General features: G+C 36.5%; 1 protein-coding gene across 2 annotated transcripts in view; it reads left to right on the top strand.

The window, feature by feature from the left end:
• Positions 1-4744: 4744 nt before the first annotated feature.
• The window catches only part of fancg (FA complementation group G), a 59725-nt gene continuing 38819 nt past the window's right edge, over positions 4745-25650 (top strand). The window contains exons 1-5 of one of the 2 annotated variants that reach the window (XM_028805753.2): positions 4745-5022; positions 9576-9654; positions 11520-11648; positions 14944-15137; positions 20105-20261. In XM_028805753.2, coding sequence (XP_028661586.1) covers positions 4939-5022; positions 9576-9654; positions 11520-11648; positions 14944-15137; positions 20105-20261 — 643 coding nt within the window. In that variant the 5' untranslated portion in view covers positions 4745-4938. Of the gene's footprint in view, positions 5023-9575; positions 9655-11519; positions 11649-14943; positions 15138-20104; positions 20262-25650 lie in introns of those variants that run through there. The other variant, XM_051930039.1, reaches the window with a different exon arrangement.

The raw sequence follows: 25650 nt of genomic DNA, 5'->3' as shown, positions 1-25650 counted from the left end.
TCAGCGACAGACTGCTGTCACTGTCCTGCTCCACTGACAGATTGAGGAGATCGTTCCTCCCCCAAACTATGCAACTCTTCAATTCCACCCGGGGGTGTAAACGTTAACATTTAACATTATACATAGTTATTGTCTGTTTTTCACCTGCATTATTATCATTCTTTAATTTAACATTATTTATTGTATCATTATGCTGCTGCTGGAGAATGTGAATTTCCCATTGGGATTAATAAAGTATCTATCTATCTATCTATCTATCTATCTATCTATCTATCTATCTATCTATCTATCTATCTATCTATCTATCTATCTATCTATCTATCTATCTATCTATCTATCTATCTATCTAATGATTCAATGGATTCTTGGTATCATCTGCAAACATAACCAGCGTGTTACTTATATTCCTATCCAAATCATTTATATATATTAAACACAGCAGCAGCTCTAGCAATGAACCTTGAGGGACATGGGCTTAATGTCACCCAATTCTGATAAGGTTCCTCACACCATCACCCTCTGCTGCCTGTTGTTAGACAGTTTTGCACCATTCTACACGCTACACTCTGAACTCCCACTTCTTTTACTTTGATCATTCTTGTTTTATGTGGTAACTTAACAAATGCTGAAAATCAAGATAGATAATATCATAGGCTCCTCTCTAATGATATCCTTTTTTTCCTTCCACATAGAACTCCAACATGTTAGTAAAACATGGTCTCCCCCATCTGAACCCATAATGACTGTTCTCTAAAACTCCTGTTCTGTCTATGCACTGATCAATCTTCATCTTAATAATTCCTTCCTTGATTTATGTTAAGCTTACCGCCCTATAGTTACTTGGATCTACTCAATCACACTTTTCATATAATGGAATAATATTTGCTATTTTCAAGGCCTTAGGAATGTCCCCAGTGTGCAGTGACTTTCTGAAAATATGAGCCAAGGGTTTATACATGTACTTACTAACTTCCTTAATCAAATATGTTATCTTGTCCTGGTGATTTTTTTAGATCAGTATCATTTCTCCCTCTACAATTTCCAAACCACTCAGTACCTCCTTAGTAGTCTCTGCTACTTCTGGGAGGTTATCCACTTGCTCACATGTGAAAACTTCAAAAAGATGCAAGTTTAGAGCATTTGCCATTTCACTGTCTGTATATTTTAGTTCCCCCTTGCTCTTCCTGATACACTTCACTTTCATCTTAACTGTTCCTTTACAGCTAAATACTGAAAGAATCTCTTTGGGTCATCTTTTGCCTTATCTACCATATTTCTCTCTAACTACCTTTTAGTTTTCCTAATATCCTTCTTAATGGTTGCCCTCATGCTCGCATACATGCCTTAAAGTAAAGAATAGCATACTATAGAAAAAGTAATGCAGTGTAAGCCTCCTTGTGGTGTGGACTGATGTCAGGCTAATTTCCTGAGAGTCCGAGTGTTCGAAAAATTTATGTCACAGGGGATTGTGATTGCAGCTTGTAAATCATCCAATTTAGACTAAAAGGTTGACTGCTGGCAATAAAGTAGGCAACACTTAAATGGGAACAGATGACTTGTGTCACAGTTAAAAATTGTAAGGACAGAAATATACCAACATAGGCTTTAATTTTTTTCCTTAATTAAGAGCAAAGTGGTCTGTGGCTCCATGCAGCCCTGAAACTGGATAATGAACTGATGGATGCATGAACAAAATTGACAGAATGTTATATGAGGGTCATACCAAAATTAATGAGCAAGGCCACATTGCACATGTACATATAACAATTGAAAAATGAATTTTGTTTGACAGGTAGTACCATTTCTTGTCACACCTTTGAGTTACTAATGATGTCATTAGCTTAAATCACCTGACAACACAGATGTTAGACAAATGTTTGACAGTGATGTATTGTTCCATAAGAATGCTGTGATTGAATTTCTTGTTAAACAGGAAATTCCCATGGTTGATATTCACCATAGGATTTAGTGTTCATGTAGAGATGCTTGCATGGCTGCCAGTACTGCAAGAAGTTCAGTGAAGCATTTAGTAGCAATTGTTGTCGAACAACCTCTACGGAACACAACAAGGAAAGGATTAATGTACTCAATAGAGATGACAGACATATACATGATGGTGAGAGAAAGAGTGACACAGCAATTCAAGAGATGACTGAAAGCTTGGGGTACTGGAAAATTTGTGCCCACTGAGTCCTACATTTACTGACTGAAGACCAAAAACATCAACACAAAAACATCTCGTCACAACAGCTTGAACGATATTGAAATGAAGGAGATTGTTTTTCTCAGTATTGTGACGGTTGACAAAAGTTGGTTTCACCATTTCGAAAACTAAGACAAGACATCAAAGCATGGAATGGTATAATCTGAATTCACCAAGAAAAAAGAAGCCAAAGACAGTGCAATCAGACAGAAAGATTGTGGGTATTGTCTTTTAGAATGCAGAGGCACATGTTCTGATCGAATTTCTGCAGCCTGGAGAAACCATAAATTCTGCTCATTACGTCCAAACACTAAAGAAGTTCTGCTGTGCATTGTATGATAAACACTCTGGAATTAAAACCATCCTGCAGCAAACAACACTTAGTCCCACTCTGCTTGTTTGACCTTGCAATAAATTGAAAGAATGGGATGGGATGGGAAGTTCTCCCTCACTTTCACTACAGTTTTGGTCTGGCACCTCCCAATTGCCATCTTTTTGGAATCATAAGGACTAGATGTCTGACCAACACTACAAGAGCACAGAGACCATCCGGGAACCAGTATGTCAGTGTCTTCCGGCAGCTGGAAGGGGACTTATTGTTCTGTCGGAAAACTGGAAGATAAAGTTTTAGAGCAAAACAGGGAGATGTCTGCAAAAAACAAAACAAAAAACGGTGGACAGCAAAACGAAACTGAAGCCCAATATGAAAGACAATAATCATGGTCAAAACAACAAGAGGATCAAAACCAAAAGTACATGCGAGAAAACGCACAATGAGTTTTTTTAGAGTTTTGTTATTCGCAGATTGGACAAGGATTTTAATTTATAGCCGTCCTTTTATCCCTTTGTGTCGATTATGCATGTGTCTCCACCTCAGAGCAGCACTGGAGGTGGACCTAATGACAGAATTAAACAAAGGCAGCATTTGAGGGCTCAAAATCATATCAATTCATGACAGTTATTCTGTAAGGGTATCTTTAAACTACCAGAAATATAACTGATGGAAAAAATGTGTCCAAGGAAAACAAGATTTTATAGAAAAATAAATCAAGTTGGGTACATGAAAATGTCGTAGTTGTTTTTTTAACAAAATGGCTGCTCATTAAGACCCTTGTATATTATGCCATGGACCTGCTTACCCAAATTGTAAATGTAGCTTCTAAATCTAACAATAACTAATCCATAAAACAAGACATTCATCCATTATGTACATTTCCTTAAAGGCCCTACACCAGGGTTGGCTAGGTGGTTGGGCAGCACAACCAATAATCCAGGTTCCTCCATTTTAACTTTTTGACTGAGTGTTTTGACTTTAGTTCATTTTAGTTTTTAATAAATTTGCAACCCTTTCGGAAAGCATGTTTTCACTTTGTCATTATGGGTAATTGAGTGTAAATTGGTGGACAAAAATAGTAATTCATTTAAAAATGAAATCTACACTGCAACAAAATGTTTAAAAAGTGAAGGGTTCTGAATACTTTCCGAATCCACTGTCCTGTGATTCTCATGTCAAGTCCATGTAAAAAACTTCTCCTTTCAGTGTTGAATCAACCATACTTTATGTAAGAGCTACAAAGTGCATCAAAATATCGGAACACAATACAATCCATCCATTTTCCAAACTCATTGTATTCTGAGCAGGGTCACTGGGGTCGTGGAGCCTTTCCCAGTGATCATAAGGTGTACGGCAGACACAATCACCAGACAGGGTGTCAGTCCATCGCTGGGTGAACACACAAACACACATACCCACCACACACTCACTCACTGGGGCCAGTTTAGCATCGCAAGTCCACCAAACCTGCATGTAGACTAAGACAATGGATGCCACCTGTCCGTCATACACTCACTAACGCATAGTGAGCACATCATATTTATTTCTGCCATAATTTAAGGTTTTTTACTTTGTTTGTCCTATTATATAATCACTCCAAAACTCTAGCATCATACTGTAGTATCATAATCACACCATTATCATGTACTCATTGTTATTATATGATTGTTTACATTTTGAACTCTATGTGGCATAATGTATATACAGTAGACTAAAATATACAAATTAGTCAATTCATCTTGACTAAAAGTAAAACAAATTATACTGTCATTCATTCGATTTTTTTTTGTCTTGATCCTAAAACAATAAGGGGCCTCACGATGTGTAATGTGATCATCTCACCTGTCTCTGGATCCCTCAAATGGATTAATTGGGTGGTGCAGACCGATAGTACAGAAAATGGATGATGGTTATATTGTATATGGTCCTAGGAATGCCGTTCCAGAAAACATAAAATGTAGATTTTACTAACGTCGCTAATATATATACTATGTTTCAACGTCTAAAAGCCTTAACACCAGTGTAATGTGTCCGAGAGTACGGTTGCTGCAAAAAGTCTTTCCCGCGTCAGGGAGAAAAACGTTTACCTGTTTAGATTGATAGCATGAGTGTCCAATCATCACCAAGTACGTAGTCACAGTCGTCACCATCTACCAATCATATTGCGAATAACCATAAACGTTGGTTGGGCGGGACTAATGAGGAAAGGCGCATGTTTAGAAGAGATCAACTTCCGACAAGGCATACTTTAGCAACTCGTGGCTTCTATGCGAGTGTAGATGCTTGGAACTACAAATGACATGGAAATGATTCGAACTTCTCAAAATCCGCGCTAGCGACATGCTTTGGCAATCGTAAGGTGAAATCTTTGGGTAGCTGTCATCTTGCTTTGAAGCGCGGGATGGACGAAGGGAGCGGACCGAGACGTCGCAGTTGTCTGCAGATGTGGACGGAGGAAAACAACGCGATTGTCGCCAAATGGGAGGTGAGTACTTGGCGTCGCCTAGGTACAGAATAGGACCTTATCGCAGTAATAAAATTCTATGTTTAACAGCCCACTAATGTAAGCAGACAAGTCCTGTTGCTGTTAAGGTGCCAGACTGTCGCCTCACGTTCTGAGTTTCACCTGTTGTGGGGTCAAAAAAAGCTCAGTTGTAACGTATTCTGATTTTGTAAATTGGCATGAAAATTGATTTGTTGGCCAGATAATAATAATAATAATAATAATAATAATAATAACAAAAAAGTTACAGGACAACAGTCTAGGTGTTTAGACCAGAGAATTTACCGTTACAAACTGCTCTTCAGTACTTTCTTTTGTATTTTCATCTGCTTATTATATAATAGTTTATAGTTGTAAGAGCCTAATTTAAAAGGTATTCCTATCGACACATGAAATTGTTTCTATTTGTGTGAGTTTGACCTGTGCGCCGTGTGAAATGAATTGATTTGATTTGTTAAGTGCAGCAAGGTGGCGCACTGTGTAGTTTGGCTGCCTCACACTTTCTTATCCTTGGCATCTAAGATACAGCCCGTTCTTTCCATATCTGCGATGTTGGATAATGGAAGGATGTAACGTTTAACGCGATACTGTATCCTATCTATCTATCTATCTATCTATCTATCTATCTATCTATCTATCTATCTATCTATCTATCTATCTATCTATCTTAAAGACTTTATGATTACTGTATGTTGCTCATTCTTTAATTTGCTTGTGATTTTTTTTGTACTGGTGTTACCTGCTGTCCTATTTGCATTTTAACCTGCAAATTCTAATCACATGATGGCACAGAATTGGATAAAATCTAATGAGACTTTTAGCAAAATTGTCTGCAGAATAGTATTTAGTAAAAATAATTATTGCCCTGTCCTTATTGGATGCTGCTGATTTTCTGAAATGAGAACAGAAACGAAATGCATTAAATACGTATTGAATGTTTTTTTTTTCACATATTCATTTTAATTACTGGTTAAGGGTGCAACATTATGATAAAATTGATAATTAAAGATTATTGATATTATAATTGTGATTATTCATTTCAATTAACAGCTCTACAGTGAAATATGTACTTACCAACTGCATACACTGTATTCTGCACACATGCAGTACCAGTGAACCTTCATCTTGTGTTAATTTGAAATTTTTCAAAAGCGGATTAGTTGAAAACTAAAAAAAAAAATTAGGATTTAGTATTGCTTTATTTTTACGATAAAGATAAAGTACAATTATTAAAAACATTTGTGATTGTTTTTGTAACACAGGAGATCTACAAATAATTACGAATTAAAAAATAAGTATAAAACAAACATTCCTTCATTTGTAGTAAAAAAAAAAGGTTAATTCTAAAGAAACATCTGTCACCACCACTCTAAAATGTAAAATGTAGAAAAATGTTAAACTTGTAAATATTAAATTGGGGTTGTGCTGTACAAAGAAAACAAAACTTGCATGTATATATAAAAATGAAAATATAACTTCTTAAACAGCAGTAATGCAAGATAGAGAAGTGAATATAAACACAGCCTGATCGTTCAGTTATACAGATATGTTGACACATTATTTATTATTAGTTTATTATGTATTTATAGCAAGTTCAAGAAATATTTAGATGATATCACACTATTAGTTGCTGCTGCCAAACCTCTGTTGTCATGTCGCCATTCCTTGAGAAGCTGTGTGTGTCCTTGTTTTTGAGGAAAGCAATGTAAGGTAAGTCTCACTCCACTCCGTTAATGGAAGCATCATTGCAAGCATCTGCTTTTCAGTGTGAATTTCTTGCCAATATAATGAAACATTCTGATTACATATGCTTGCATAGTTCTAGTAAACCACAAGACAGTTGTGTTGCATAAAGTGACACTTGTTTCATATCCATTTCAATTTGGAATAAGGTAAAGGCAAAGCGACTTCAGAAAAATAATTACAAGAGAGGACGACATACCTGTTGCCATGAGTGTTGATTCTTTAAAGCCTTCACTGTGCACTGTTTTAATTGGAGGCTTGTCTTTAGATAAATGATGTTGTTTTGTTTGGTCTGAATTTGCATTTGATAGCTTGCTGGATATGGACCCAAGTTCTAGCATCAGCAAGTATTTCTTGGTTATCTGTGTCACTAACCTAATGTTACTGGAACTTTATGCTGCTAGCTTATCTTTTATGTAGTCTCCAAAATGAATTTTATAGCTGAATTTTAGATGGTTTCATTAAAGTTTACTTGCAGTACTGCAACAGTTTGCACAGAAAACAAAATAATTCTTAATTACGAACAATTCTCTCCATTTTGGCATTAAGACTTATAAAAAGTCTCAGGTCAGCATTACTTCTTAATTTTCTGAAGGCTGCTCCTAACATGAGAAAGAAATGTACACTTTTTAAAAGATATTGTTAGGGATCAGACTGTAAACATGCGTTCATCACAGTTGCTTGCAATTATTCATATGATTTTAGTGCCTGCAATTCACAAATGCCCTTGAGTTTAGTGAATATGTCCGTGTTTGATTACAACACTTATTTATTTAGCCTTCTGTAAATTGCAAAACCTCGATTCCTTATAGACCTGGAGTACTAAATAGAATGTAGCAATCAATATTTTTCATGATTAGTATATTAATTGTGCAGCCCTAATTACTGGCTAATATCATTTTTGGAATTTGTCATTATGACAGGACACAATGAGTGAAGTCTGATGACTGACAAATACAGAACCGATTTAGGCAGTACGGGCCTTACCAGCTTCTCCTTTTGGACATGGAACATCAGTATACCTACTTGGTGGGAGCTGGAGCTTGTGTTGGAGATCATAAAGAGTCAGCTTGATGCTGTCTGTTGTTTTTATATTCTGGTACCAGAGTAGGATGCAATCACACCTCTCACCTTTCTTAAAAAAGTCAATAAGGTATGACACCATTCTATAATAGTTTAACTTCACATTAAAGGGTGGTGTGAAGATTATGTCTCGGTCTTGAAGCAGTGGGACAGTTTTTTTTTTTTTTTTTTTGGCCCTATCACTGATATCTGAAGGGTCATGGAAGTTTGCAGCTATCATCAGTGTGTTTTGTAGACCCTGAAGAGTGCTTATAATCATGTAACCTGGGGTATGTGGTGGGAAGGGCTGCAGAGAGTGGGTTCTGTGGCTGCAATTTGGTCCCAGGACTGTTGGAATCAGAATTATTTCCACATTCTTGGTGTTCATTCAGTAAAATTTATTATCACAAAGGGAAAATTGTTTAAAGCTGGAAAGTATTAAAGTAAAGGACAGTGATACATACTGTAGACATAGGAAAATAATCGTATTAAGGTAATTGTTATAACAATAACACACACCCAGAAGACTTCTACAAACAAGAATAATTACCTTTAACAGTACACAGCATTAATTCATAATTCAGTACAACACCTAAATCAGCTAAAATTCAATATGGTTATAACTCCTGGAATAAACAAGTTCTTAAATATGTTAGAGTTTATACTTGGGAACCTAAATCTGCATCCTTATGGGAACAAATGAAATGGCTACTTTCTGACAAAGTTGAATGAACCTTCTTTCTAACTTGTTTGTGATACAGCTCAGTGACAAATATCTACTGTAGGCAAATTTTTTTACTGCTAATTTTAACAAATTTGGTTTGACAGTTTATGTTCTTAAGGCTAAGATTACCAAACCAACACATACTACCAAATTTTGTGAAAACAGATTCAATAAAAGACATGTAAAAATGTGTCATTATGGTTTTGTCCATAGATTTGTTTCCTTAGAAAGTATAGCCATTTCCGTCTCTTCTTACAAATATGATCTTTTTTTGAAATCATAAGTTAGCCCATTACCAATATTTGTATTGCTTCATAATGTCCGCACTCTCTCTAAATTTATAATTGAGCGGAGTGGGAGGAGGAGAACACCACCTAAAATTTACACCCATAGTGCTTGGTTTTAGAGAAATTGAGCTATGAATATGAACAAGGGTCTTGTTAAAAAATCTCCTCAATGGCTTGTCCTTGGCTGTCCCCCTTATCTTGTAAATGTTAGGCCAACATTCCATTGAAGTTTTGGGCCAGATTTTACCAAAAGCACATTTTTTCCTTTTGTTTTTACTATATTCATGGTTGAAAGTCAAAACTCGGAGAGTACTCAGTATTCAAAATCTAGTCCATTGGCGGATAAAGTTTTAGTTCTGTTGGTTTCAGTTGGCTGAGAGGACTAAGAGCAGCTTTCATTTTTGATCATGAGGAGCCACTTGAAGTTATTTGGGAATCTACAAAGGTCACCTGTTATTTGTGTTAAGCAGGAGGCATCTGTGGAAAAGCTCACCGGGAGTATACAGTATCTCTCATCTGGTCAGGGAACTCTTGGCAATTACTTAACTGGGAATTTTCAGTAGGTTAGAGTCTGATCTCTACCGGAATCCTTTGCCATTACAACTCTCACCACTAAAAGCAGATGTAAAAAATGAAGACATGATATTTCATAGATAACATTGTATAATGATTTTAACATAGTAAATTTGTGAGTGATTTTATTATTTTTATTTTTTTAGGAAGACAAGAAAAACAAACAAAGGACCGTTTTATCTCCGTGCTTCATTGAGCTGAGCAAGCTTCTTCAAACCATACAAGGTAAATTCCTATTTCATATATATTTACTATCCAGAAATTGCTTCAAGACAGTGGCAGTCTTATTGAGTGTATTCTAACTGCTACTAATTATTAATCAAATCTATTATTATTAACCAGTAACGGCGCACCGAACGATAACATGCAGTAAATACATTTGACTTGAGTATTCCTCGTTTTCATCCTCTTTCTTTGTACGTTTAGCATTCGTTTGCTCCAATGTTGATGCACTTGCTGCTTCCTGAGCAGCTATTCTTTTCTCCACCCTAACGAAACGCTTCTTCTCTTCTTCTTTTGTCGGCATCTTTTCTCCTTAAAACTGATTAAGTCAGTGTTTGTGTTGCAATTACTTAGTACATTTTCCTTAATTTTTCACTTAAGCTGACACTTAAGTCTTCAATCTACCTCAAGAATGATTTAAGATATGAAGAGGTAGGGGAAGTGACGGCGAAGGTGGTAGGGATGAGAACTGTGCCTGTATGCATGTGCCGCACGACCGCCCTGCTGGCCAATGCTGAGAGTTGATTCTATAATAAAATAAAATAAAAAGAGGAATAGCCTTGGAGGTCAATCATCACCTTGAAAGCGGATAGTAGATGTCACGTAGTATATGTGTACCAAATTTCAGGTCAATAGTTCAAACGGTTTGCGAGCCGCAGGTGATTTAAAATCCTGGACAGACAAACAGATAGCCACGGTGGCATATTATAGAAGAAGATAAGATATTTTCAGTTAGAACATATCTTTTAAAGGGATATATCTTTATATAAAGTGATTTACAAAAATTTATAAAAATAATTAATATTTGTGTTTGATAAGAAAGTGTAAACTTTATGCACAACAACATTTTAAAGGGAAGGACAAGAATCCTATTGCTGTAGCCATTCTACAAACTAGATGATTAACTAGTTACATAACAAAGGTGGTATGAAGTAAAGAGTGCAGAGTATAAAGCCTAAGTAATCCAGATATGCTTTGTGAAGAGGTGAATATTCATGAGACATTAAACTGTTTGTAAAATTAGAACAATTCGTATGGTAGTGGCAAGCTGGGAGCAAAAAATGTTAAAAAAAAAAACAAAAAAACATGCAGTCATGATTGCTCTGTATTACTGAGATGGACTGGGCGCCCCTCAGACCCTGATTTTTACCATTTCTCAGAGATAGGACTCATTTATCTTTGATCCATCATGTCTCCTTGCCTCTTCTTCTTCTACTACTTCTTCTTCATTCAGACATTTTTGGTTTATATTCCCAATACTAAAACTAATATCTACCTCTTTTTCCTTGCTATGTACATTCTTACTTCTACACCATTCCTTTTCTTAACATTACACTAGTTTTCCTCCCTTTCAGTGAAGCATCTTAGTCTTGTCAGTCCTTCATTAATTATATTTCATCCCTATTCAATAATTACATCCTCACAGCTTACATAAACTATCCCCTTTCTTGGATACAACAGACTCCTAACGGAGTGACCTTTGTAAATTCCTAAGTTCTAATCAAGTTAAACTAAATCTGTGCCAAAATTAAGTTAAACTAGATGAATAAGTCTGATTATCTATTAAATTGTTGAAGAAATTATCCATCCATCCATCCATTTTCCAACCCGCTGAATCCGAACACAGGGTCACGGGGGTCTGCTGGAGCCAATCCCAGCCAACACAGGGCACAAGGCAGGGAACCAATCCTGGGCAGGGTGCCAACCCACCGCAGGACACACACAAACACACCCACACACCAAGCACACACTAGGGCCAATGTAGAATTATGTTTTACAGAAATCTTATTTAAATCTCCCTTGTAAAGAAATATGTAATGTCCTCATAATGTGGAGTTGAAGTGCATTTGAGCTCTTTGTCTTTTCAGGTTTGCCACCAGCACCTGCCAGCATTCCTGTGGAAGTAGCTGTGTTTTATAATGTTACTCTTTTCTCACTCTCCACTTCGGATAAAATGATTCTAGATGAGAATAAAATAATAAATGTATTGCAAAGAGGTATGTAATGAGAAACAAAAAATTCAATGGTGAGGTACCAACACAAAATATGATGTGCTTTCTACATTACTATTTGTAAGTAAATCATTTTAAATGAATAAAAAGTTAGTGAGTAACAACTGGTAAAAAAGTGAGTAACAACTGGTAATTAGTGTCAATGTTATTTATTTATTTATTTTAGAATTTCAGTGCAGTGTTGATGGCTTAATCCATAGTTTTTTATAGTTAATCCATAGTTGCTGCCTTTTATTTCTCACAAGGTCTTGATTCATCATTATATTCAAAAAGGAAAGGGTTATGTACAGTTTGTGAAGTAGCTAGTAATCCACAAAGGGAGAAAATGAGTCATGTATCTTAAAATGTTTTTCTTATTCCTAAGCTTTCGACAACCTATCAGGTGTCATCATCAGAGGAAAATGATTAGGCATACTGGAATCAAAGGCAATCCATAACAAATGAGGGGGGGGAGGTACAGGTGGGTTTTGGATGAATAAGGTTTTGGAAGGTCACAATGGGTTGGCTTGGGCAGTTTAGGCAATTGACTCTGTTCAGATATGACTATTGGCAGAGATTCTCCAAGGGGGGATCCCCCGCTATGATTGGGCCTCCTTTGGAGATTCGCCACCAGCAATCTATGACTATTGGTGTTGACATCATGGACTGTATCTAGACAACACTAACAAGGACAAGACTGGGTTGTGCGAAGGGAAAAAAAAAGTTGAAGAAACCCTGACCTAATCTATAAATAAAGATAGGCTTTCTGTTGATGCTGCTACAGCCTCATAGCTCCATAGTCGTTTGTTCAATTCCAGTCTCTACATTGCATATGAGAAATTTACTTTGTTGTCCCTACCTTGTGCACATTTATGGTGGGATAAATAGTGCTTTACAGCAACCCTCTACTGGATTGACATTACATAATGTAGATGGATACAATAGATAGACTGAAGTTAAAAAGTCTTCAGCCTGGTATTAAATACAGAGTCCAACATGGCAACCTTTGCATGTTTAGACACTCTGATCATTTCACAGTTTGAAGGCCCTATAGACAATATCTGTACCTTCCTAAGGTAGTTTTATTTAGCACTGGATCTGTATTCCACAAAGTAGTAAATGCTGTTATATAAGGGGGCATAACCATTTAAAGCTTTACTTTCTGTGTTACCCATCCAAGTTGGGTTGAAATAAACATAGCTAATTGCTGTCTGTCCATCAGTTACTCTCTGTTGAGCATATTCAGCGTTAACATTTGCAATATACCATCTATTGAATTTATTTTGTTGTTCATGGTAGTAACAAAATGCATTGCAGTTTTCATTTCAACATTTGGTGAATCACAAATATTATTCTTTTACAAATCCAATATCAAATGTCATTTAACAGACACACACATCCACTTTTATTAAGGTGGATAAGATCAAAGGAGGAACTAAAATGGCAGTGTATGTAGATAATTTTATTGATGATTATACTGGTATTTTCATTTAATTGGAACAGTGAAAGAGAATAATTTTAAAAGCTTGTGAGAAAAGAAATGCATTAGCCATTTAGTTCTTCAGATAAATCCATGAATTCCCTTTTTCTGGTTCCTCACGTTAAATTGAGTTTTCTAGACAACATAGGTGCTAGGGGTTTTCCTTAGTGTTGCATTCATGGGTGGCAAAAGTAAATACAATTAAATGCACAATATATGATACAAGCATTATATACACTAGTAGTAAATGTTAATATATTGCACAAAACATGATATATAAAACAATATGAAAGTACAGAATTGCACTCATGCACAGTAATGTTTAGAGTAGTCTCTTTAAAGTAAACATAATTTAGGTAGGATAGAACTGTTTGGAGATCAGGGAGAGACTGTTACAACCAGAGAAACAGCAGTAGGAAAGTAACTACTGTATTTATGTGCCTAGTGGTTCTTGATTTTAGTTTCTGGTAAGTATCCATGATGATAGTAAATGAAATAGATGGTTACCTCGGAGAGAGTGTTTCCTGATCCTTGATGTATACAGGATGGTGAACCAGGATATTAGTGCCTGGAAAGTCTGGAGTCTTGAATCATCAAAGACATCATGTGACATATTAATACCTAAAAAAAGTCCAAGGTGGAAAGGAGAAGGGTCATCCTCTGATACTTAAAGCTTCATTATGAAAAATTGGGGTATATAAGTACCAGCTGGGAGTAGAACCTAAATGCTTCTGTAAGTGGAACCATATCTTTAAAGTGTAAGGGATAAAAGAATGTCCACGGACCAGTTTTAACTGTTACCACTGCTGTTTCACTCCTGGGGCATTTGGCCTTTGGATAATGCGTAGCGGATCCCATCTTGTAATACTTGCATCTCATGAGGGACTCGGTTACTGACGATGTAACTTTATTTATATTTTCTGAGGGGCCTCACTGTGTTGTATCTCATCATTGTTGTGATTCTGCCCCCGCCAAGCCCATGCTTACCAGTTGTCTCATCACATTGCATATGTTTAAATAGCCTAGTTTATACTTTTAAAGTAATTTAAGATGGCTCTTACTATGGAACGAACCTATGTAAATAGAAAGAAATGTGTTTTATTATATTAACCCTTTTGGCCCTGGATTTTGTGTTTTATAAGAAAAATTATTTTGTGAGATATTCTAACTTTGGCGTGCCTAGGAAGCTCAAAAATGAAACAACAAAAAATTATCACTATTATTATAAAATAGCTGTCAAATACTTTAATACTACTTGTTTCACTTCCGTGTTTTACGGACTGTATGCCAGTCTATCCAGTCTGCGCTAATAGTAGCATGCCCAGTTCCAGCAGCTGCAAACATACCTGGGCTTTACAAAAACGGCTGCATGTATATATACTAGTAATAGGATGTCAGGGCCAAAAGGGTTAACTAACACTTCTAAAGTATTTTTGTTAACATTGATTTGTTTTTTGTTCTGCAAGATACAGATTTAATATTAATTATATTTTGTCTATTCCATGTTTCATTCCATGCGATGGATCTTTAATGTACTTTTAATGTAAAAATACATAAGTTGAATTCTGACATTGACTCACTGCTCCAAACTATTCGTTGGTGGTAGCCACCGTTTAAAAAAAAAAAAAAAAAAAAAAAAAAAAAAAAACTGTCACACAGTTCTAGTGTGGTGCTGAGGTGTCACCCGTTGCACGTCTGTACTCGGGTCCCATTCAGGGTGGTTCATTCTGTGTTCGGTGCAGCAATGTGCTGTATCTGTACATGCTCCCAACCACCACTACCATTCTATTCTATTAAAGTAGAATGTGACTTATTTTCTAGTTGTGGAAGCTTCAGGAGGTTATTCAAGAAATTCTGACATCCTTGGCCTATGGTGCAGTGCACTTCCAGTATTCTATGATAATAGCTGCATCACTTCACTTCATCAACTTGCCTGTCTACAGTGGGCTTTGTGGCTGCTGGATTGCCAGCTGGAGAAAATCCTGGATTTTTTCTGTGTTCTTAGTAAGTATGAGGTAAGAGCATCAGGGCTTTGATTGTTTGTCTTATGTAATAATAATAATAATAATACATTTTATTTGTATAGTGCTTTTCCTATGCTCAAGGCAATTATGAAGTGCACAGCCTTCAGTAACGTGAATGTATATGGGAATACATTCAGTTTTTTGCTCATAAGTTCATATACCCTAGCAAAATTTGTGAAATTTTGGCCATTGTTTGGAAAATATAAGTAAATATACAGAAAGCTTTCCTTTTAATTGCAGAATGGGCTCAGGCAAATCAATTTATTATCACCTAACTGTGTGTGCCCTTTTTAAATCATAATGATAACTGAAATAACCCAAATAGGCCCTTGAATGTTGGGGCTGATATTAATAAAAAAGTTGACACACATACAGGTTCAAATTAAGAGTAATTAGGGGAGAGGGTCCACACATGAAACCTCTTTCATTGTAATCTGTGTCTGTGTATAAATAGTCATTTTTAAATGTATGCAGCGATTCTCAACACAATCCTAGGGATTCTGTGCGGCTGCAGGTATTTGTTCCAACCAGTTTCACAACTGGTGAATCATTTTACCTCTAATTGATATAATTTAATTAACTTGCCTTTTCCCTTCTCCCATTCCAGATTTAGAAAAGCACAGCAGTGTGATTTTTTTTTTTTCCTTTACAAGGCATTTAGAAATATTTGTATTTTTGCTACAGCTTTAATTTTTTTGTTGTTTTCCTATTAATTTCCCCCCTTTCTGTGTATTTTGCTCTCTAATTATATTGTAATAATGACAGTTATAATGAGCAGAGCAGGCACCTAGGCAAATGACATGGAATGTTGAAAAGCTGTAATGATTGCAGCAGCAGCAGCCCCACTAATATGCTTATTATTAAATAATAAATTGAATAAGCTGGACACCTGCAAAAGCAGACTGAAAATCCTAAGTGCAGTGGATTTCTTAAAAATCAAGTTAAAAGTAACCACTAAATTTTCCTAATATAACATTCATGCAAGTTTGTTTCATTTTAATAAAAATTACTTAGCTTTGTAATTTCTACATTGACCCCAAAACACAGAAACTGGGAAATAACAGATTTCTATAATTGGGCTATGAGATCAATTACAAACAGAAGTTAATTGGAACAAAATCCTGCAGCCACATCGGGTCCTCAGGACTGAGTTTGAGAACCACAGCCTTAAATGATCTAAAACAACACTGGGAGTGGGACCTCCCAGTTAGAATCTTAATACATAATTTGCCTGCCTCCTCACTCACTCACTCACGTCCGTCCGAAGCCGAATGCGCAGTCACCTTCTGCGGACTCACTGACGCCAGTCCGAAGCTGAATGTGCAGTCGCCGTCTGCACCGCTGCCCGATAAACCTTACGAGACCGAAATCCAACCCCAACATCGCGGCAGGTGGTGGATTTAGCCTACGCATTATACAACTGTCTTCAACAGGTACATTCATGACTTAAACATTTCAAAGTTCGTCTCACTTACGACTTATACAAATGCCTCTAAAGAGAAAATTTGCTTCATCGCGGCAGGCGGCGGATTTAGCCTACGCATTTCGGGATTATTATTCTGAAATCCCAAATCCTTCCGCCCAGTTGTAGGATATTAGCCTGGATCATAGCCAACCCTCACACTCAAAATAATACGTAAGAACATATTATTATTAAGTACTTTCAGCGGGCGAATGATGTGAAGATGCAAGTTAAAGATGGGCCACATCAAGGGAAATTACTACCAAACAGTGAGAGTGTCTTTACAAAAAATGTAGTCTACAGAGAGATTTTACAACTTTAGTTGCATACTGACAGGCCTCCAGTATACAAACAAAAAACGTTGTCATAGATAGCATGTCTTTTTTAAGTGTACAGTATTTTTTGCCGTGATAAAGTCATACATATCCCAAACCTCTTAGTTAATTATCATTACTTACATCACTTTCTTACTTATTTCTTACTTATCATTTGTTCTTCATGCACTACTGACACAGACTCGTGCCCGTTTAATCTTACGTTGTCGAAACGGGCTTTTTGTCTAGTCTAAGATAATGAATAGAATCCAAATGATAATTGACATGTGCTTAAATACAGCCACTGACAAGACGCATTATTCATCATTTTGCGTGAACTATGGAGTAATAAATTAAAATTGTATACATCACACACTAAAATTATTCAGAATTTTTCAAAAATATACCTGGGATAAGATGTGAATTTTGAGCAGTGTCATCAAGCATGTGTTATGGGAATGCAACACACCGAGATCATATGAAGGAAAAATACTGTATTTGTTTAGCTCATTTATCAGAAATTTTGCATTTAAAGCTACTCGTAATCCATATATGTTTTGATAGCATATCCTACATTGTTTAGCTATTGCCTTATTTTACTCGAGTAGATAAATCCTAACCTACCTAAACTTGGAAAAAAATCTTTTTTTCAATGAGAAATGATCCAGAGGTTTTTCAGAGGCTGCTTTTCTAAAATAAGTTGTCGAGGCCTCTGTTTAACCTTTTTTGAAGACTTAATTAATATAAAGAAGAGGTACTACTTCATATCGGGCTCTCCGAGTAGGATAATTTAGACTGATATTTTATGATACATGTGTGTGGTATCTATTGCGTATTTGATTAAACAGTGTCTCACTTTTTTGATGAATTATAAAATTAATTACATGTAAAAATGGTAGAGTTATTTATTGCCCTGTAAATGTGTACACTCATACATTCTTCTAAAGTTACATTATAATATTGTCATAATCAGACACCACTGTAGGTTGATTAATTTAAATAATAGCACACAAAATGCTGACTTGATATTGGCAAAATTGAAACTCTGTACACAATAAAAGGTAAAACGAAAGCTAAGAGCAATGCTGAACTCGTCATGTATAATTAACATTTTTGCTACATTCTCTGTGGTGATTATCTCTCGGCAAGCAATAGAAATTTCTTTTCCTCATTGTACTGCCACAAAGGCAAACAAGCAGGAAAAAATACTAGCCATAAAAAAGAGCTAGTGGTTCAACTGGTTTGCAGCATAGATAAAGCCCTCATGCTTTTTAATTTTTTTTAACCCAACCTTCCCTGATATAAAAGGAAACTAAAAAAGTGATCAGGAGATGGGTTGTAACCTTGAACATAGAAATAGAAAAAAACAGATGATCAAGGCAATCAGGCACCAATACAAAAATTCTAATTAAAATTTGTAGCCAAAAAAAGTCTTATAATTCTATAATTCTTCATGGAATGTCAGTCAGTCATTCTCCAACCCGCTATTTCCTAACACAGGGTCACGTGGGTCTGCTGGAGCCAATCCCAACCAACACAGGGCACAAAGCAGGAACTAACCCGGGGTAGGGTGCCAGCCCACCGCAGGGCACACACCAAGCACACACTAGGGACAATTTCGGATTGCCAATGCACCTAACCTGCATGTGTTTGGACTGTGAGAGGAAACCGGAGCACCTGGAGGAAACCCACGCAGACACTGGGAGAACATGCAAACTCCTCACAGGGAGGAATGGTACACTCAAAAACAATATATATATATATATATATATTTGTATGTTACTTGACCCCAATTTACTTTGTAGTGGCCCATTTAAAAAATGTAATTTTTATTTCCTGCAGAATGGAGAGAAAAACATTCATGGCATATCAGAAGTCAATAGTGACCAGTGCTCTGCAATAATAATAATAATAATAATTCATTACATTTATATAGCGCTTTTCTCAGCAATGGCAAATGATATGAAAAACGCCCATGAAAATAAATCTTACATTGCTTGTGTCACTTAATTCACATGTCTTTTATCCAGTCAAATGATTAAAACTTGCAAAATGCATGCTTTTTTGCTAAAATATTAATAAATAATTAACTTCTGGAATTATCTGTGCACATATAAATGGGGATCCTAAAGACTTGTGGGGTTGACGTTTTTGAATTGAAGACAGGACTCTTCAATTAAGGAAGGAGACAGGTGAATGCACGTTTTTAACATTCAACTGGATAACTGACATGTGGATTATCTGATTATCACGAGTTACGTGAGGTTTTTTTCTTTTATTTTCTCCCATTAACTTTTTTCAAATCATTTGCAGTTGAACAGCACCTAATCTGTTATATACTTCTTTTTGTCCATTCGGCATGAAAATATGAAATTAAAAATTTTTCTCAGCCACCACTACAAAGTACAATGGGGTAAGTAACATGAAAAATATTATTTTTAGGTGCAATAGTAATTTAAAACAAAGATCACTAGAAGAGGCAAACACAATGGAAACTCTAAATAACATTCTCAGATGTTCTCCACAACATTATGATAATGTAACATGACTTCATTGGGAGGCATGGCATACAGCCAGGATCTATGTCCTACAACAGCTACTCAGAATGTCCGTGCCAAAGCATAAACAAAGTGGCGTCATGGTAAATCAAACCCATAGCAATAATAATTGCCTAGAGACAGCAACTCATAAAATAGCCATAAAGGGAGATTCGCTAATGTACAAAACCTTCCAAAATGTAAAAGGTACCTTAACATAAAATGTATTAAGAGCAAAAATATGTTTTGCCTGAATCATAACATTTGTATGTCTTATGAACCTATTTTAAAGTCAAATATTGTTTATCCATGTATTCATCCATCTATTAACCTGTTTAATCAAATTTGGGAGCTTTGCAAGGATGGGACCTAAAACTAATTGCCCTAAAGCTTCTGCAGATCTACTGCACTGATCACTAATTGTTTTCTTCAATTGCCAAACCACCATAAAATGTGCAATACAATCATTTTCAGTGCTGCAGTGGTCTTATGGCATGCTTTAAGTCATAAATAAGAAATCACCCATAAAAATGTCAAGTCTACCTAGACTTTATATATATTTGTATAGTTTTCTTCACACTATTATAGTAAAAAAAACTTACTAGTAAAATACTACTGTGTTCTTTTATGGTTTTTTTTTTTTAGGGATGGTCAAGTTCAACATCAGAGAGATCCTCGGGTGATATTTTAAAGTTTATGCAAAAAATAAGCTTCTCAGCTGATGCCAGCCCTTTGCTTCTGCATGTTATGAGTGCAGGAGAGTTAAAAGATCAACTGTATAGTTGTACTGTACTTGCTCATGGTAATGTATTTCTCTTTTTTTGTGGAATTTAAGAATGCATTTTTTTGTATGTGTTTTTATATATTCAACTATATTATACATTTAATATATGTTTAGTCAAACTATATCTTTACAATTTTTTTTTATTCAGGTTATATGCAAACAATTGTAAGGCATCATCACTTAGGTGGTGTCATTCATTGACCAACATAACCAGCTCAAATTTGAATAATATTCCTTTATTCAGGTAGTAAAGCTGGAATGCTAGCAGAGTCCATGCATCGGTAGACATTAGGTCTATGGTACATTAAGTAAAAATTGGAAGTGTGAGTGTGTGTGTGTGGTTTTGACAGAGTTAAATATTGTCCTCATATGACTTGGACATCACTTCCCAGTCTGTGATTTGGAAGCAGTCATCCATATTACTAAACGAGAATGGTAAACCGGATGGACGCAGGGACATGGGCCATGGACGCAAAAGACGTAGTGCGCAGGCGCCACACAAAGCCCCCCTCCAAGCAACGGAAAATAAGAAATGGGGCGCAGCGCCCATAGCACACAAAAAAAAGGAGTCAAACGTAGGCGCCACACAAACCCATGGCACAAAGCGCCACACGAAGCCCATAGCACACGAAACGGGACACACACAAAAAAGAGGATTCAGACCCACGACACACAAAGCACCCCTCCACTAACAGAAATAAGAAATGAGGCAACGCGCCCCTAGCACACCAAAAACAAAGGAGTCAGACACAAGCGGCACATAGCACACGAAACGGTACGCACACAAAAAAGAGGATTCAGACCCACAACACACAAAGCCCCCCTCCACTAACAGAAATAAAAAATGAGGCAACGCGCCCCTAGCACACAAAAAAAAAGGAGTCGGACGCGAGCGCCACACAAAGCCTATTGCACACGAAATGGGACAGACTACGGACATAGCAGACGAAACGGGACGTACACAAAAAGGAGGATTCAGAATATGGATAATGAGGCAACGCGCCCCTAGCACACAAAAACAAGGAGTCACACGCAAGCGCCACACAAAGCCCATGGCACACGAAACGGGACAGACTAAGGATTTCACACACTAACATAAATAAGACATGAGACACAAAGCACCCCTCCACTAACAGAAATATGAAATCAGGCAACACGCCCATATCACACAAAAACGAGGAGTCAGACACACACCCCAAAGTGAAACGGGACAGACTACGGACTCCACACACGGTCACCCATCGAGCCCGAGATTGAGGCTCAAAAACGGAAGAGCAACCAAAAGCGAACACTCGAGATCATACAAAAACCCCACACATACGGACAACACAACATATTTGAATCAGATTATCCCCGCCTAACAGTGAAACGGGACAATCTAAGGAGTCCACAAAACTTCACAAATCAAGCCCGAGATGGTACTGAAAAAGAAGACTCACACCCCCACATCATTTTTAAACGGAACAGACTACGGAGTCCTCAAAGGGTCACACATCAAACCCAACATATTACAGAAAGCGATTTGTGTTTCGGAAAACTGCAGATACTACGATAGAAGCATTCGCCTACAACTCGCATCTGAAATCAACGTACAGACTATACAACACATTCCACGCGCTTCTAAAAAAACGCACTCCAACAAACGACGTCATACATAAACAACAAGAGACCGGACTACAATACATATACAGGCGCGACACCTGATGGGTAATAATACGAAGAAACGAAATGTCCGTATTAAACATACGTCATCTGAACACGTTCAAACTATACAGCATAGGTGAATCTTATTACAATGATGCACTATTAACCGTACAACCACAGAAAAGGCTCCATATTAACAGTGAGTGTGATCCTCCTTATTACTTATCCATATTACTAACGATAAAGAACAAACAAGTCATGAATTCACGATCAGAAAAGGCTCCATATTAACAGTCAGTGCAATCCTCCTTATTACTTATCCATATTACTAACGATAATGAACAAACAAGTCATGAATTCACGATCACGGGTACAAAACGATACAGCTCGAGTAACGGGACCACAAACACGAACCCGCATGAAAAAAAACAATACACGTCGGCGCCTACAACGCGCTTCTGAAACCGCGGAAGAAAAAATGTCTCGGCTCCAAAAACACATGTCACTCCTTATTCAAAATACTGGTCCCAATCACAGAAACATCGGTATCCACTATGAAAATGAACAGTAACAATGCACGTGACATCCGTCTTGCAAAACTATTAATTATAGATGAATGTACAATGGCATCCAGTCACTTACTCAACACCATTGATAAACTTCTACAAACGATGAATAATAATATTCCCTTTGGAGGAAAGGTACTTTTATTAGGAGGAGATTTTAGACAGTGCTTACCTATTGCTCCACATGCAATGCGCTCAGCTATTGTTCAGTCCACCTTAAAATACGCGGACGACGTCATACATTAACAACAAGAGACCGAACTACAATACATATACAGGCGCGACACCTGATTGGTAATAATAATACGAAGAAACGAACAGTCCGCATATTAACAGTGAGTGCGATCCTCCTTATTACTTATCCATATTACTAACGATAAAGCACAAACAAGTCATCAATTCACGATCATGGGTACAGAACGAGACGGCTCGAGTAATGGGACCACAAACACGAACCCGCATCAAAAAAAACAATAAACGTTGGCGCCTACAACGCGCTTCTAAAACCGCGGAAGAAAAAATGTTACGCGGACAATTGGCATTGCTTTCAAAAGATACAGTTGGTACAAAACATGCGATGTCCAGATCCAGAATATAACAATTGGTTATTAGAACTGGGAGATGGGACACTCACCAATACAGATGGACTTCACCCAGATATTATTACAATTCCTCAAGCCTTTATCTGCGATGACTTAGTTACGGAGATATTTGGAACAGCAATCTCATTAGACCAAATACCCCTTTTAACACAACGGACTATATTATGTCCAAAAAATATTAATGTTGATCACATAAATAACCAAGTCATTGCATTACTTCCTGTAGAGGCACGGCTCTTTCTAAGCTCTGACAAAGTTGACTCTGATGACAACAATGACCATCTTAATTTCCCCTTACAATATTTGAACACTATTAACCCAGCCGGATTACCACAACACAATCTTAACCTTACAATCGGAACAATAATCATGCTGTTAAGAAACCTTAACACTAAACAAGGTTTATGCAATGGTACACGTTTAGTCGTCAACACCATGACACACAATGTTATTCAAGCAAAACTTCTTACAGGATCACATGCTAACAATACTGTTCTGATTCCTACAATTGACCTTACAAGTTCTGACCTAGAATTACCTTTTACACTTAAATGGCGACAGTTCCCCATTAAACCTGCATTTGCCATGACCATCAACAAATCACAAGGCCAAACCATGAACAAGGTTGGCATCTACCTCTCTGACCCCGTTTTTGGACATGGACAACTTTATGTGGCCTTCTCATGAGTTTGACGTTCATCTGACGTTAAAGTTAAGGTTATAAATGATCCATGCCAAGGGAAACTCATTCAAGAACAAGACACCATCTTTACTACTACTGTTGTTTACAAAGAAATTTTCCGATAAATCTTTACACTGTGCCTTGCAATTTATTCTTTGCTTCCTATGTGCGTCATCTACACCTTCACACTATGCTATATCTCATACATACATCACACTATTTATAATTACCCAACACCAGGGGTTGGCGAGTGAAGCGAGCAGGGGGCAGAGCCCCCTAGTTTAGAGCTATTTTATTCTCTAGGCTCCACTTCCTCACTATTCTGGTGGTAACAGGTTGTAGTCTAATAACAGCCTTGTAGCTGGGAATAAAATGAATCAGGTTGTGGTTAGATTTGTCAAGGGACAAATGGATTACACTTAAAGGTATCTTTAGCATTTGAATACAGCAGGTCCATCTTATTATTTCCTTAAGTAGAACAAGTCACAGACTGATAGAAATTAGTCATCATTTTTCCAAAGTCACATGGTTGAAGTCACCACATATTATAACTGCAGGATTGGAATAAGTCATCATTAAAGTGCTGGTGACAGAATGAATCATTTCCATTTCCAGGACTCCATTTGCAGAGGGAGGAATATAAACATTAATAAAGATGATGTAATTTATCTCCCTCTGCAAATAATATGGACGAATTCCAACAGCCAAAATTTTAATGTTTGGATTACAAACTGTAGTTTTAACTGTACTGTAATATGTTCCCTTTTATACCATTCCTCATTCATGTAGATGACCAGTCCCTCTCCTGTCTTTTTTCTGCACTGTACTAGGTATCTGTCTGCTTGAATAGGATAAAATAAATAAAGCAAAAGAAGTATATTGTTGTAATGTGCGTAAACACTGATGAAGGGTATAGCAGTTTTTAGCAGAAAAAATTCAGTATTACAGAATGCAAAAGCAAACACACCTTTTTTAGAAAATTATTTACCTGCTGTGTTTTGCAGTCGAAATATTACACAAAGAATTTTGTATTTTATTTTTCATCCTCTCACATCTGTAATCTATAAGAAAGATTGCTTAGTGTATCATTATCTAAAGATTTCTGTTGTTTCTTTTATTAATTAGCAGTGAATCTTGTGCCACAGAGTCTGTAGCTTCACTGTTATATTTAGATTGTGATTGCTGCTGTTATTTCAGGAATAAAGAGTGTTAAACACATATCAGAACTGTAATCAAGCAGATTATTTTGGGAAACGAGGTATTTAATGCTCAAGAGTGTGGTTACTTTATAATACAGACAATATTTGTATATTTCATTATATAAACATTTCATAGAATTTTCTAATTACTGATATTTGTATTTGTTAAAGTGGCTTATACAGTACAAAGTGCAATCGCAAAGTATTTGATCTATTGTTCTTCATTCCGAGGTAAAATCTTATTATACACAAAAGATGGAAATACATAACTGTTTTGCCTATCATAGCTATTTCTTGCATGTTACTGTATATTCAGACTGTACTCAAAACAATTAATGTTCTAAAACTGCAGATTTGTTTCTAAATATTTGCAGTAAAATTTTAAATAAACCAGTTCTCAAAATTCATAAAAGATCCAGGTAGGGCTGTCAGATTAACATGTTGATTATTGTCTATGCCCAGTATAAACGAATGCCCCATATACATTTTTAAAATGGAGCAAAAAAAATCCTCTCATGTATCACTTCTCCTTCTCCTTTTATATATTTACATTTTACCTTTTTTTTTTTTTTTTTTTTTTTTTTTCTTGTGGGGTGCAATTAAAGCACTAGTAGTTTATAATCCTTGTGCATTTACTTTAAAGATGTTTATGAAAACCCCAGCTTTTAGCTGAATGTGAAATGTGCCACTTGAAAATACACCCCTTTAAAAAGG

This window comes from Erpetoichthys calabaricus, chromosome 7, assembly GCF_900747795.2.
Source record: "Erpetoichthys calabaricus chromosome 7, fErpCal1.3, whole genome shotgun sequence".
Lineage (NCBI taxonomy): Eukaryota > Metazoa > Chordata > Cladistia > Polypteriformes > Polypteridae > Erpetoichthys > Erpetoichthys calabaricus.
This window is presented reverse-complemented; position numbering and strand designations above follow the sequence as displayed.